Source organism: Mchenga conophoros, linkage group LG19 (genome assembly GCF_057382185.1).
Source record: "Mchenga conophoros isolate Kocher_MC1m ecotype Shallow Benthic linkage group LG19, M_conophoros_male_GT1.1, whole genome shotgun sequence".
NCBI classification, from domain to species: domain Eukaryota; kingdom Metazoa; phylum Chordata; class Actinopteri; order Cichliformes; family Cichlidae; genus Mchenga; species Mchenga conophoros.
In genome coordinates, this window is record NC_140544.1 from 31,313,891 (window position 1) to 31,328,748 (window position 14,858).

Here is a 14,858-nt window from a genome sequence, read left to right on the forward strand (position 1 = left end):
TATTTAGCCAGCGGATCTGTTTGGATGATGACTGTAAAGATTTCCACTGTGCTAAAAAAAAAAACACAAGCAAAACATTTTCACATCTGTTTATTTGCCTTCTCCGAGTGGTACAGCTCAGGCTCCTACTGGATGACAGACGGGCAGATTAACTAACATATTTATAGTAGTTTGTTTATTAGAATAACTTATTTTATATATTTATACTGTTAGAGAGATTTTTTGCACATTTGCAGTACAATACAGTATTCAGAAAATACTGTATAAAAACAGTACTTACTAATACCTTTATAGCCATTCATTGGAATTCATGAAAATCTTTTAGATGAGGTTTTCGAAATGTCATGATGTTTTGCACGTCAACACAAATGTATTGCTGTTTGTTAGGTCAGTTACATATTAAGCCTTTCAGTTCGTATCAGAACAGAAATGCAAACCTAACTGGGTAACCTTTGTAATTTGCTTTCATTGCTTGGCGGGCTGCGAAAGTAATTTGTTTATTTCCCTCATGCAACCTTCAGGACACAAGCGTGGCTTTGTGATAGGGAATAAATAGTCAGGATTTGCATTCTGCATTATGCAAGCCAAAAGGTTGCTTTGAGCTTTTTAGTTATGCCTTAAGGTGTCAAAATTAAAAAAGATTACACAGTTATTGTTATCTATGTTCAGTGCGACTGTAAAGGAAAATGACTGGAACGTTATTAGGTATTTCATGTAGCCAAACCTTTTTTTTAGCATTTTGCCTCTGTTGGATACCGATAGTGAAGATAGACAGGAAGAAACACAGCAGGGGGCTACTGCCGCTGCTTTCTGCCCACACGGCACGTGGCCTGTCGCCTGGTCGCCTCTAAGCTAAATCGGTGCCCACTTACAGCCCCATCTTTGACACAAACTGCATTTGTGGTCAGAATGGGCATGGATGTCATGGTAATTGTGGGATATTAATGGTTTCTTTGAACTGTTCTTTTTCTAAAGTGGAATGATGGTACAGCATACATGACTTTCTTTAATTTTCTTTTTTTTGCCTGTCCCATTTGGTTCATTAGCCATCAGAATTGTTGTCTGAAAACCAACAAGGATACCCAATGGATTTACTTTGCCAAATGGATCATTGTGGCATTGCCGTACTGGTCCATTTGATTGACCTTTGTTGTTATTATTTATTTTATTTTATTTTATTTTATTTTATATCTTATTTTATTGAGAAAGGGCACTTAAAAAGAGAAAGAAGAGAAAAATATCTCCTGGATCACCTGTTGAGAGAAAAAGAAGAGAAACAAGCAAAAAAAACCATACTAAACACAAAACCATCGCATTAATCTAGCTAAGTGTAAACAGCAGTAAATACTAAATATTCAATGTTGTTGTGCAGCACGCAGGACCGACAGCGCACAATGTGCTTTGAAGTAGCAGCCAAGAAAGGTGCAGTTTTTAAATTTATCTGGGCTAGTGTAGATGTAGCCTTGTGGAGGAGTAAAGGTGAGGCTTTTGAACTTAAGAACACTGTAGAAAATACAAAAAATATTCAAACTTGAGCACCCAATTCTTGTTTCGTAGTCATTAAAGATGTATGTATTGACGAAATTATTATAAACCACAAATTACCATGTCAAGCCCATGAGGAGCGGATATAAAGTAAAGGTTTTAATATGCATCCCTGAGGCACTATCACAATTACAACCATCTATTTCTCATTCAACCTCAATTCAATGCATATAGTCACACACACACACACACACACACACACACACACACACACACACACACACACACACACACACTTTATTCCTTTTTTAAAATATATGAATACACGAGTTACTGGGGACAAAATACAGGATAACATTACAGGAGCATCTGTGTTCACGCCTACAGTGTACATTTTGTTCCAGCCCATGACAATAGGTGCCATTCTGCCAGCTGTGGAAACATAAACTTTGAGACGTGGGCCCAGTTTATTTGCAAGTCAAAGCAGGGAAGCAGATATGAAAGGTATATTTGTCAGTAACATGTGATGTCTGTAAGCTGGACGTGAGTTGCTGTGAAATTCGACAATGCAGAACGTATTCTCATTTGGGAAATAGAAGCCGAAAGGTACTTAAACGCTCAGGCTGTGATAAGCTAAGATTCATTTGAAGATTCCCATTTCTCTTTAGGAAAATGTTACCAATGGATGTAAATCATCGCCGGACGCTTGCTGCGAAGCTTCTGTTTTATGGGATATTCCTCAGCAACCACATAAGTGAGGGTGGTAAGTTCAACAAAATGTAGCTTAAAAGATTTCTCAATATCAACTCATAATCAGATTTTTCATGTTGTCAGTTTTCACAGGTCCAAATGGAGACTGCACACCCAAGAATACCCTCTTTATCAGTAATGAAACACTAACTCAACAATATTTTCCATCACGTAAGTTCAAAAATAATGAAGGAAAAAATAATAGTCTTTGAAAGGTTCAAAGAAAACAATAGTACCCTGTGTTTTTAGAAATGATTATTAAATAAATAAGAATACATATAATAAATAATTGTTATATTTTAGAAACTATCTACCGAGAGGTCAACAGACCTAAACTCTGTTTCAACATCCAGCCAAACAATAGCCTTGCAGGTACAGTTATCTAATTTTTGTTTTTTATATTTCGGACTGTTGGTGAAAAAAGTCGTCTTGGGTATTTGCTAAAAGTGTTTGATTGTTTCTGTATTTGTCTTAGATTGTTGTAGCGAAAACAATTTCACCTGTAGCCTTAAAGTAAAAGGAGACGGACCAGGCAAATACATCCTAAATGCAACTGAAGAGATTTTATCTAAGCAAGATATTGTGGTGATGAAGAAGCCACAGTATGATTATTCGTGTATGCCATCACAGGTCTACAGCAAAAGCAGCCCTGGTAAGCCTCTAAGACATGAGACTTTGCACACAATGGTCATAATTTTCAGTTTATTTGAAAAGGTTTCCAACCAGTGATCTGACGCACTTCTTACTTTGTTGCAGGTTTTCTTTATAACATCAACCGCTGCTTGAATGAAAGTAAATTCACAAACCTTTTCCTCTTAATTTCTACATGAAACAACGTGACAGCAGTGACAGTGCACAAGTTCTAATTTCATACTTTTATGTGTTGAAGGTTCCAAAAGCATTAGAGTGAATGCTGACAGTTGTTTAGATAATGAAACCAATACCAGAGTGGCTTGCAAAGGTATTATGTTGTTTATTTAACAGGATCATTTAAAAAACAACATTTTAGTAAGTACTGTGATAATAAGAGAGCACGGGGTTGAAAATTTAATTCCTGCTTTTTTCCATGAATGTTTGTATGTGCCTGTGCTATGCAGATGTAACAGAAACACACTACGTTATCTTTGACAATAAAACATGTGTGTTATGTAAGAAACCAGTCTTGAAAAGTCTAGACAAAGAGATTAATTATACCCTGGAGAAAATTCCTACCAGCCCAGACAAAGCAAAGTAAATATCTCAGTTTTCTACAGAACAATAACAGCAAATAAAAATAAATACACGCTTTTGAAATCTGCTCTAAAACATTAACGGTGTGTCTTACAGAGATGCCATGAATGTTCTATCATGCTTGTTTAAAGAGCTGGGTAACGCCAGCACAGCAGCAGTGAAAATGGGCAACATTACAGGACTGATTGCCAAACTGCCCCAGGAAAACCAAACCAACATGAACTTTGTCTTCACAAAAAACTCTGGAGTAAATGTAAGGTGTTTGTGCAACACAATTTTATGACCTTCAATTAATAATATTATTTTGTTCTTCTTTTGTTATTTTTTTTGTTTTACTAATATTTTTAAAAGTCTGTTGAAGAAGAAAACAGCAATTCTTTGACGGGCCCATTTCGTTTAATGAAAATTCCTAAAGAGGCCAGTAAAATGGCGGTGGAGAGAAATGGATCATTTCTTGGGATTCTGCTCTTTCCAGAAATGCATGCGGTAATAGTACAGCTGAACTAATTACTCATGATCTTTATAAAATGTATAAACATATTGACCAAACCTGATCTATTAACAATCTTTTAATCTTAACAGGATGACAGCAGTAAATACTATTTAAACAGTGAGATAGTGGGAATAGAAATGGGGGCAAAAATACAAAACCTTTCACAACCCATCGAGATTCAGTACAGTAATGTGGACAAGGTAAGTGTGATGTCATAACAGAAATAATGATCAATTTAAGTTCAGAGGAAAACTTATTCTGATTTTCATTTTCTATTTTGATAAAGAAAGGAGCGAATGCTTCTTGCATGTCTTGGGATGGAAACAGCACAGATGCAAATGGTAAAAAACCCCAAATAGATCTCTCTATATATATATCTAATTTTAATATGAAAACCAAGGAATTATAGACCTTTGAAGTGTTCACTCACATTTTGCACACACGCTGATTACTGTGATAAAGGCTGTCTTTAACAGTTACTTCTTTGTATTACTGCTGTCCAACAGGGAAATCACTCTGGATCACAGATGGCTGTCAAACAGTGGAGACCAATAACAGCATCACCTGCCAGTGCACACATCTAACCTTTTTTGCCATACTCATGGTAAGACAGCTGTATAGGAAATAAGAAATTATTTTTTTTACAGCACATACTGACACATAACTATTTGAACCTAGTCACCTACACCTGCAAACATTAGCACTTCTGATGTTAATACTCTGACCTACATCACTTCAATCGGTTGTGGACTGTCGCTGTTTTTCTTGATCGTCGGTCTCTTCATGCACGTTCTCGTCAGGTAAGAGATCCGAGGCAGTTTGGATTTTTACCTCAGTAAAGTCCTTTTTCTTACGCACACTAATTTGCTCCACAGAAAGGGGAAAGCAAGCGAAGCAACAAAGATTCTGATGAACCTCTTTGTCGCCATGTTGATCCTGAACTTGTCCTTCTTGACCAATGAGAGCATTTCAAATCTGGGTATCGAAGGTGCATGTGTGGCAATAGCAGCAGTTCTGCACTACGGGATGTTGGCCACTTTTACCTGGTTCTTCATGCAGGCTTTACACTTGTACCTCAGTCTACGTCGAATCTGCACTGAAGTGAAACATTACATGCTGAAGATTTGCATCACAGGATGGGGTAAGAGACCTGAGCCAAAAATGATACTTATGCTCTCATATTATGAATAATAATCACAGGAGAATTTATATTCCTAATCTTCTCTTTAGTCATACCGGCTGTGGTGGTGATCGCTCTTCTTGCCTCCCAGAAATATAATTCTATTAATATTAATACAAATGAGGGGAAAGCAGCAACAATGTAAGTCTGTAAATCTGATAATAGATTTCTTGGATAAAACACAAACATCTTCATCAGAGGATCACGTTGTACTCCCTTTTTCAGGTGCTGGATCTCTGATGCTGGTATCCACCAGGGGGTCAACATTGGTTATTATGCTGTAGTGTTCGTCTTCACTCTGAGTGTATTCATTCTAACTGTAAGGCAAATCGTTCTAATGCCAAAAGCAGGAAAGGCCCAAGACAATAGTTCCATTAAGAGCAACACTTCCACCATTCTGAGCCTGTTCCTCCTTCTTGGCATCACCTGGGCTTTTGCTTTCTTCAGCTACGGACCTTTGCTCATCGCTTCCTACTACATCTTTACCATCCTCAACTCCTTTCAAGGTAAATCTAAAACTGTCACAGTGAGCTGACTTCATTCTTTATTGGATTAAAAGTCCTTAACCTTCTTCTTTATTTGTATAGGTTTCTTCCTGTTCATCTACTATTATAAATCCAGCAAGATTATTGGAGACGGCAAAATCCACACACAAAGTAGCAGCACAGCTACATCAAACACAGCTGTAACGTCTCCTTATGCATAAGGCTTGCTGTTTTACCATATTTTGACACAAGAGGGCAGCATTTTATTTCATATAGTTCCAGCAGGTTGCTCTGTGTAGAAACAACTTGGTCATTCTTCCCATGTGCTCTCCGCTGAATGGCTTTTCTGACATGAAAGCACTAACCCAGATTACCTTCTTTGATGCAAATACTCATGTGGACTAGAGCTCGAGTCAGTACTCTGGAAGTCATTTCAGAGCACGACTCTATGTTTGTTCCCATGCTTTTATATTTTAACAGACAAACTTGTCTTACTCACGCCAAATAATTCATAGAAGGCTGTGATTCAGTCAGAATACGCAACCACAATTGTAAACATGTCAGGATGTTAAGGTGTAAAATGTTAAAGTGGGAAAGTGAAACATGTCAAAGACATAAGGACATTTTCAATTTGATGGCAGTAACACCTCTCAAAAAGTTGGGACAGGGACATGTTGACAACCCGCTTTCAAGTCAAAAAGTCGTCATAAATAAGTCTCCAATAACACCAGGAAAAGTCGCCAGATTTGTCGCTAGTTGCTTTTTAGAAAAAGAGTCGCTAAGGGGGTCTGAAAACTCGCTAAATATAGCGACAAAGTCACTAAGTTGGCAACACTGGTGCTACTGCTGTTGCGAGTGTAACTACCGCCCCCGCCCCCTCAGCTCAGGGAGGGGCGCAAACACAAGGCTTTGTTTGCCGTCTCTGCTCAGCGCAAACACAAGGGTGACTTGCAGCATAAAGTGAAAGAGAGGGCAAGAGAAAGAAAAAAAAAACCCCACGGCTCCCAATAAGGAGCCGGCTCGCATTGTTCACTTCAAAGATACGGCTCTAAGAGCCATTTCGTTCGCGGCCGACCCATCACTACAAGTGATATTCCTAAAACTTTTCCACTCAGGGGCCGAGTCATTCTCTGAGATCTGCTGCTGCATCTTCTCAGAGCGCTGATATTTAGCAATGTCCACTTCTTTATTGAACCTGTACTTGGCCTCTCTGTAGCAGTCCCTGTCTCCGCTTCTGAACGCCTTTCTCTTTTCCAGCCACAGCTTTTTGGGTTTAGGAGTAAAACAGGGTTTGTCATTGTTATAACTCACCCTGGTGCGTGATGGCACAATGCTGTCCTTGCAGAAGTGGATATAGGAGGTGACAGTGTCCATAAACTCATCCAAGCTGTTAGAAACAGCCTTCATTGTGTCCCAGTCTGTAGACTCCAAACACGTGTGAAGCTCCTCCACAGCCTCATTGCTCCACAGTTTTTTAGTCCTCATGACAGGTTTGGAGAGCTTCAGCCTCTGTCTGTACGTAGGGATCAGATGGATCATGACGTGGTCAGAAAGTTCGAGTGCAGTGCAGGGTAACACTGGTCCAGTGTCCTCTCCTCTCTGGTCGGGCATTTAATATACGGTTTATATTTGGGAAGTTCCTGGCTTAGATTGGCTTTGTTAAAGTCCCCAAGAGCCATAATGACAGTGTCCGGGTATGCCTGATCCATGTGCAGTACCTGCTCCTCGAGGGCACACTGAGCTGCATGCAAATCTGCATCTGGCAGAATGTAAACAGTGGCCATAAAGAATGAAGCAAACTCCTGCAGAGATTAAAGCATAGAAGATAGTGCTTGTGTGAATGGTGCATGTTGCATTGAGTGCTTTGAGTACCCCGGGAGAGTAGAAAAATGCTATTTAATAATCTTAGCATTCTCTTGTAGAAATATCCAAGCAATTCCTCGAAAAAGATGTCTGCATGGGAGAACATGTTGATATAAAACCTTTACATACAGTACCTCTCAGGATTGATGGTGCCTTTTCACATGTAAAAGCTAGGCATTAAATTTATGGTGAGGATCATTATTCTTTATTCACTATTCTGAAATTGTCCCACAATTTGAAGACAACAGCATCCACGGTGGGGAAAGCTCAACTGGCAAACAAGACATGAGCTCAACACTACCTATAGTGATAAGATCCCTGAAGTTATTCGGATGTTGAAACTATTCTTTAAAATGTACCACATTTTATGAGCATATGGATAGGATTATCTCCCTTTTTCTTTCTCTGCACTACATATTTTATTTTGTATATATGTTACTTATTTATTGTGTTTTGCCTGCCTTATTTTAGTATCACAGTGGGACAATTTTGTTGTACCCATATATACAAAGTACAACTGTGCAATGACAATAAAGAGTTAAATATGTTCAGTGTATTTTGACAAACTCCTTTGCTTGTGGTAGATTTTTTTGTCAAGTTAATCATTAGTATTTATTTATAAAATAGCTTTTTTGAAATAAAAATTATAGCAATTCTTTAAAATTTACCATATTTAGGTAAATTAAGGTCTGATTTGTTCAATGACTTTTTACTATGTTAATATATTTTTCATTCAGAAATCTTCTGATTGGCTTTTTTAGTTCTCATTTTTGTGGTTTTATTGTAGTAGTAAATGGAAATGTTGTAATAACTTTTTTTCTATTTGATCAGGACACAATATTTCATACATATAAGTATTGTGGGAAAAAATGATGTGTATACACAATAAAGTCTTAAAATAAAAGATTATGCTTTTCTTTAAATTTTGGTTATTAATGATTTCTTCAAACTACTCTTTTTACAGTGTGTAATGATTGTACCACACATATCTAGAGTGATTTTATAAAATAACTGAAAGTTGCAGCAGTGCACATGGACAAGCCAAATGCATTCTGGAGAAGGGTTTTATGGTCAGACTAGACAAATACTGAGCTATTTGGTCACAATGAAGAGAAGCACATTTAGAGGAGTATAGGGGAGTACCAGCTGTCAAACACGATGATGCATCCTGTAGGATGAGCATCATTCTCTGGCACAGTGCTGTTTGTTATGATGATTTCTGATATGAGGTTCAGTTCTACGGTGATGATCGCAGGGTGTGCACAGGTCAAGTGCCACTATGACCCTCCAGACAATAACGAGGACAGGGGATGACCGTTCAGCTCTTTAATGGCAGATTTAGCGTGGGTGTGGGTATGTGTGTGGTTCTACAAACAGAATGGAAAATAGAACACAAATTACAATCAAATTATAGACAACAATAATCACCATATAACATATTACAGCCACATACTTGTCTTATAGGCCCTAATACTAAGCTGGCGGCTTTTACTTATAGTCTGAACCATATTTGGCAACAAAGAAAATAAGTCAAGTCAAGTCAAGTCAAGTTTATTTATAGAGCACATTTAAAAACAACCAAGGCTGACCAAAGTGCTGTACAGTAAATACAGATAAAAATACAATAGAACACAATTTCGTAAAACACCTCGTTGATCAAATAAAAAATAAATAAACAAATAAATTAAACCTTTCTAAAAGCCAATGAAAAGAGGTGAGTTTTAAGAGCAGTTTTAAAAGTTTCTAGGCTTTTGGAGAATCTGACGTGAGGAGGTAAACTGTTCCACAGTCTGGGTGCAGCCACAGCAAACGCCCTCTCTCCCTTTGTCTTTAATTTATACCTGGGAACATCTAAAAGCATCAGATCGGCTGACCTCAAAGATCTCCTGGGGCGATAAGTACTAAGGAGTTCTGACAGGTAAGAAGGTGCAGTGCCATTTAAAACCTTAAAAGCCAGCAGTAAGATTTTAAAATCAATCCTAAAAGCAACTGGGAGCCAGTGGAGAGAGCAGAGAACCGGAGTGATGTGGTCTCTTTTTTTTTGAACCGGTCAACAGGCGAGCGGCAGCGTTCTGCACCAGTTGAAGGCGATGTAGACAGGAACGATCTAGGCCAGCATAGAGGGAATTACAGTAGTCCAGCCGTGAAGTAATAAAAGCATGGACCACTCTTTCTAGATCGTTCCTGCAAAGGTAAGACTTGACTTTGGCTAAAATCCGTAAATGATAAAAAGATCCCTTAACTACAGAGCTGATTTGTTTATCAAGTTTAAAAGCATTGTCAAAAATAACTCCAAGACTCTTAATGGAAGAAGTGCAATCGGAGGTTAGGGGTCCCAAAAAGTCAAGAGAGAAGTTGGGATCTTTAGGAAGCCCAAACACAATGACTTCAGTTTTGCTTTCATTAAGGTGTAAGAAGTTAAGAGTCATCCAAGTCTTAATGTCAGACAAGCAGGAGAGTAGCGGCTGCAAAGAAACATTGCAGTTCAACCTCAGAGGGAGGTAGATCTGAATATCATCGGCAAAGATGTGGAAGGACACATTATGTTTACGGAGCACATCGCCCAGAGGGAGCAAGTACAGAATAAACAACAGGGGGCCTAGTATGGACCCCTGAGGTACGCCACAGGTTAAAGGAGCTCTGGGAGATGACAGTTCACCAAGGTGAACAGAAAAACTCCTATTATTCAAATAGGACTGGAAAAACTTTAAGACAGTGCCCTTTAAACCGACACAATGTTGAAGGCGGGCTAGCAGTATGTTGTGATCTACAGTGTCGAAGGCTGCTGTCAGGTCCAAGGTTACTAAGACAGCAGCACAACCAGAGTCAACAGTTAAAAGCAAATCATTAAAAACTCTCAGTAGGGCGGTTTCTGTGCTATGCCGAGCTCTAAAACCAGACTGGAACTTCTCATAGAGATTGTTGTTGTCAAGAAATAGCTGGAGCTGCGTGAGGGCGGCTCGTTCCAGTACTTTAGACAGAAAAGGGAGGTTGGAAATGGGCCTATAGTTAGAGAGTAGGGATGGATCTAGATTAGGCTTTTTAAGGAGAGGTTGAACAACAGCGTGCTTGAAGGGTGTTGGAAAGCAACCAGAACTGAGGCAGGCATTGATCAGGACCAGAAGGAAAGGTCCGACTGAGTCCAGAACCTGCTTCAGAAGCCGAGAGGGGATAGCATCGGTGGAACAGTTGGTAGTCTTAACCTTGCAGACTATTTCATGCAGCTGAGAGAGAGAGATTGGTTCGAACTGATTAAAGGCAGAATGGCACAAAGAAAAAACACAGGGATTGGAAGGTGGAGATGGAATGACAGACTGCAGGGAGGAAATCTTGTTTACAAAGAACTTTAGAAAGTCATTACAGAGGGTGGCAGAAGGTGTGAGGCTGGTGGATATGCAAGGATTAACAATGGAATTTAAAACACGAAACAGAGTCTGAGGTTTATGGACACTACTGCTAACCAGGTTTGATATGTAGGAGGACTTGGCCTCTTTAACGGCTTTCTGATAGGTTAAAAGAGAGTCTCTGAGGATATTAAAAGAAATGTGCAGCTTGTCCTTTTTCCATTTTCTCTCAGCACACCTAAATAATAAACATCTTCCCATCACTTAACTCTTGTGCCCCACTCACTTATGATGCCAACTAAAGAAGGCAAATACACATAACAAATCACCAACTCAAACTGAACTCAGTTTGGCCTAGGCGAACTTAGCTTAGCTTAGCCCGCTTAGCTTAGCGATAATTTAGCTTATAGAAAATGTACAAACAGAGGACGTCCAGAGCAAGAAAACATACAGGCTATCCTTCTTACACAAGAAATATCCTGTAACTCACCAGTCTTATGGACGCACACTCTCACTGAACCCACATAAACTGCTCCCGAGCATAACTTGTGATTCACACTGCCTTCATGAACACCATTTTCCATCCCAGTCAAACATTACTCACAAAACGCCCGCGCCCTCTAGTGGCGAGGCAGAAAGCTGCATCACAGTCCTGCCTTCAGAACACTGTTAGACTGCGCAAAGTGGATAGAATAATGAAGGAGGACTACCTCTAAAGTCTTCAACTTCACCTCAACTCAGCAGCATAAAACTTAAACACAACTGGGTGTTCAAACCGGACAATGATCTCAAACACATCAAATCTGGTTTTGGAATAAATAAAGCAGGCTAACATTGAGCTTCTGGAACAGCCTTTCTAAAGCCCTGACCTCAACACTATTCGACATATAGTTGGTGGTGGGAAAAAGTTATTTTTAATGTTTGTCACACTTAAATGTTTCAGATCATCAGACAAATTCAAATATTAGACAAAGACAACACAAGTAAACACAAAATGCAGTTTCTAAATGAAGGTGTTTATTATTAAGGGGGAAAAAATCCAAACCTACATGGCCCTGCATGAAAAAGTGATTGCCCCTAAACCTAATAAATGGTTGGGCCTCTCTTAGCAGCAACAACTGCAATCAAGCAGTTGCTGTAACTCAGTCATAATCAGTGTTGGTCAAGTTACTTGAAAAAAGTAATCAGTAACTAATTACTGATTACTTCCCCCCAAAAGTAATCCCGTTACTTTACTGATTACTTATTTTCAAAAGTAATTAATTACTTAGTTACTTTTTAAAAACACAATTTACAACCTGAATAGGTGATAAAGTGATAGATCTTTCAGCCCAGTTCTACTTTTTCTGCATAATACATCATACAAAATGTAATCAGATGGAAAAGTCTCTTTTTAAAACTTGTTTTATTAGTTTTAAGCTTTTAACTTTATGCATCAAGCAAAAAATTTATTATATGCAACATTCTCTGACTGGAAGAATTAATTTACTTTTAAACCTATTTTCTGCACATTCCAGCACATAAAATAAAATAGGTTTTTGTGTTTACGCTCACTCTTTCAAATAGATGCATGTAGGGATGGGTATTGATAAGATTTTCACGATTCCGATTCCATTTTCGATTCTGTTTAACGATTCAATTCTTTATCGATTCTCTTATCGATTCTTTTTAAAAAGGAGAACACTAACTTTGTTTGTTAGAACTTTGTTTTATATCTTCTCTTTGAACAAGATAGAAATTTAGGAGTAACATGGCCTTACAAACCCAACAGTGAGATCTTAAGAGATCCAGCCTACGGCTCTTCAATGGGGTGTCACAGGGACCCCAGGAAAAAAATTGTAAATGTATAATAATTAAATAAATATTCTTCTGTAGCAATAACAAAGTATAACATAAACTACTATAGGCAGCACGGTGGCACGGTGGTTAGCACTGCAAGAAGGTCCTGAGTTCAATTCCACCACCAGGCCGGGGCCTTTCTGTGTGGAGTTTGCATGTTCTCCCCGTGTTTGCGTGGGTTCCCTCCGGGTACTCCGGCTTCCTCCCACCGTCCAAAGACATGCAGCTTGTGGGGATAGGTTAATTGAATAATCCAAATTGTCACTAGGTGTGAATGAAAGTGAGTGCGAATGGTTGTCTGTCCCTGTGTGTTGGCCCTGCGACAGACTGGCGACCTGTCCAGGGTGTACCCCGCCTCTCGCCCTATGACAGCTGGGATAGGCTCCAGCGCCCCCCGCGACCCTGAAAAGGATAAGCGGAAGCGAATGGATGGATGGAACATGAACTATTCTGTAGCAATTACACAAGAATATCCAGTAATGTCCCTGCCTACAATTAAACACATTCACTTACCGAAAATTGGGGGCATCTGCTGTGGTAAATGGGTGCAAGCCTTTGACCACAAACTGAGTCACTGCTCGGTGACATTTATGGGCAGAAATCTGTGCCATCTGAAACTGAATTTGAATAAGTTAAATTTGAATTTGAATTGCTAGGCTTGAATCTGAATTGTAACTTGAATAAATGCTTTTAAAAACTGAATTTGAATTAGTCTAATTTGAAATTCAATTTATTGGTTTGAAAATGATCATAACTAAATTGAAATTGAATTTTATATTTTGAAAATGAATTGATTTGCTTTGAAACTGCATTTTATCCTTTAAAAATTTAGCTCTCGAATAATTTCAGTTTCACTTCTCACCATTCAGTTTCAGTTCTACAATTCAATTTCAGTTCCAAAATTCAGTTTTTTGGAACTTACATCCAGTTCCGGTTCAAGTGCAGATTAATAGAACTACGTTTTACTAGCGGACCGAAAGTGTTACTGACGGGAAGTAACTTTTATGCTTATTGTAGCTGTTAGCTAAAACGCTAATTTAGCGTAGTTTGCCCTGAATTCAGCTTTGACAACAAATATGATCGACTGTTTCTAGTAGAATTCCAAAGTTGTCATCTTGGACCCTCTCAGAGTACCCCCTCTGTATGCTTGCAGAGACCCCTACAGTAGGGAAACATGCAAAACTGTCCAAACCTTTGTATTTTAGCTCTATTTATATCTTACACAGCATCCCAACTCTTTAGCTAACTGAATAACTTTAGCTAAAGTGAATAGTTAGTCTAATTCATTAGTGCAGCATTACTGGATCACCTCTGTTTGAAGTGATATAATATGATATACAACTATCACTGAAACAGCAAACTTTGTAAATAAGCAAACAACACTTCTCATTCTCTAAACGTTTGGCCACAGCTGTAGATTACACTATCAGTGCTTGTTCACTCTTGACAATAATAACATTTCTAAATTCTCTTTGTGCATTTACAGGTAAACAATATCTAATATTTTATCTAAATGACTGCTTTGTCTTTGAAAAGGGTGAAGAGCCTGAGGCCGGTGACAGTCCAGTTCTACTCTAAGTACATCCTTACTGTAGCTCACAGGACAAGGCCACATTCCTGTCCTGCCAGAAGAGAAGAGAAACTTCAGAGTCTTCATGCAGTTCAACCACACCTGTCATATTCCATATGACAGGGGTCTCAAACTCCAGTCCTCAAGGGCCAGTGTCATGAAACTTTTCCATGTGTCCCTGGTGCAACACACCTGAATACAATTAGTAGGTCATTAGCAAGAGTATAGAACTTGACTGCGTGCTGAAGTGGCGACCCCTGACAAGGATGCCCCCTGGGCGCCTCCTGGGTGAGGTGTTCCAGGCATGTCCCACCGGGAGGAGGCCCCGGGGCAGACCCAGGACACGCTGGAGAGATTATATCTCTCGGCTGGCCTGGGAACGCCTTGGTATTCCCCCGGATAAGCTGGAGGAGGTGGCTGGGGAGAGGGAGGTCTGGGCCTCTTTGCTTAGGCTGCTGCCCCCGCGACCCGGCCTCGGATAAAACGGATGAAGATGGATGGATGGATGGGTTTGTATAACTTTTCTCCCTTAATCAATGAAATCATCATTTTAAAAATGCATTTTGTATTTATTTACCTTTGTCTAATATTAAAATGTGTTTCATTATCTGAAACATGT

At 39.1% G+C, this 14,858-nt stretch overlaps 1 protein-coding gene across 3 annotated transcripts; it reads left to right on the top strand.

Annotated features, from left to right (window-relative positions):
• Nucleotides 1-898: 898 nt before the first annotated feature.
• On the top strand, nucleotides 899-8,398 carry LOC146552652 (adhesion G protein-coupled receptor G5-like). 3 transcript variants are annotated; one of them, XM_085257685.1, is made up of 18 exons: nucleotides 899-927; nucleotides 2,154-2,248; nucleotides 2,320-2,406; nucleotides 2,539-2,607; nucleotides 2,711-2,887; nucleotides 2,992-3,027; nucleotides 3,125-3,196; nucleotides 3,333-3,465; nucleotides 3,562-3,718; nucleotides 3,817-3,951; nucleotides 4,048-4,158; nucleotides 4,245-4,299; nucleotides 4,465-4,562; nucleotides 4,637-4,758; nucleotides 4,834-5,099; nucleotides 5,189-5,279; nucleotides 5,364-5,644; nucleotides 5,726-8,398. In XM_085257685.1, exons 1-18 carry the CDS (start codon nucleotides 920-922, stop codon nucleotides 5,842-5,844), a joined length of 2,112 nt encoding a protein of 703 aa, XP_085113811.1. In that variant the 5' UTR covers nucleotides 899-919; the 3' UTR covers nucleotides 5,845-8,398. The 3 variants fall into 3 exon arrangements, with proteins under 3 accessions (XP_085113811.1, XP_085113812.1, XP_085113813.1); XM_085257686.1 differs by lacking the exon at nucleotides 899-927 and adding an exon at nucleotides 1,893-1,989; XM_085257687.1 differs by lacking the exon at nucleotides 899-927 and having other exon boundaries at nucleotides 1,997-2,239; nucleotides 2,329-2,406.
• Nucleotides 8,399-14,858: the final 6,460 nt, after the last annotated feature.

Bases quoted from the DNA above. Each gene is read 5' to 3' on its own strand.
- LOC146552652 (XM_085257685.1), top strand. The intron at 2,407-2,538 runs GTAAGTTCAAAA...GTTATATTTTAG, and splicing joins TCAACAATATTTTCCATCAC to AAACTATCTACCGAGAGGTC. The intron at 5,100-5,188 runs GTAAGAGACCTG...TCTTCTCTTTAG, and splicing joins GATTTGCATCACAGGATGGG to TCATACCGGCTGTGGTGGTG.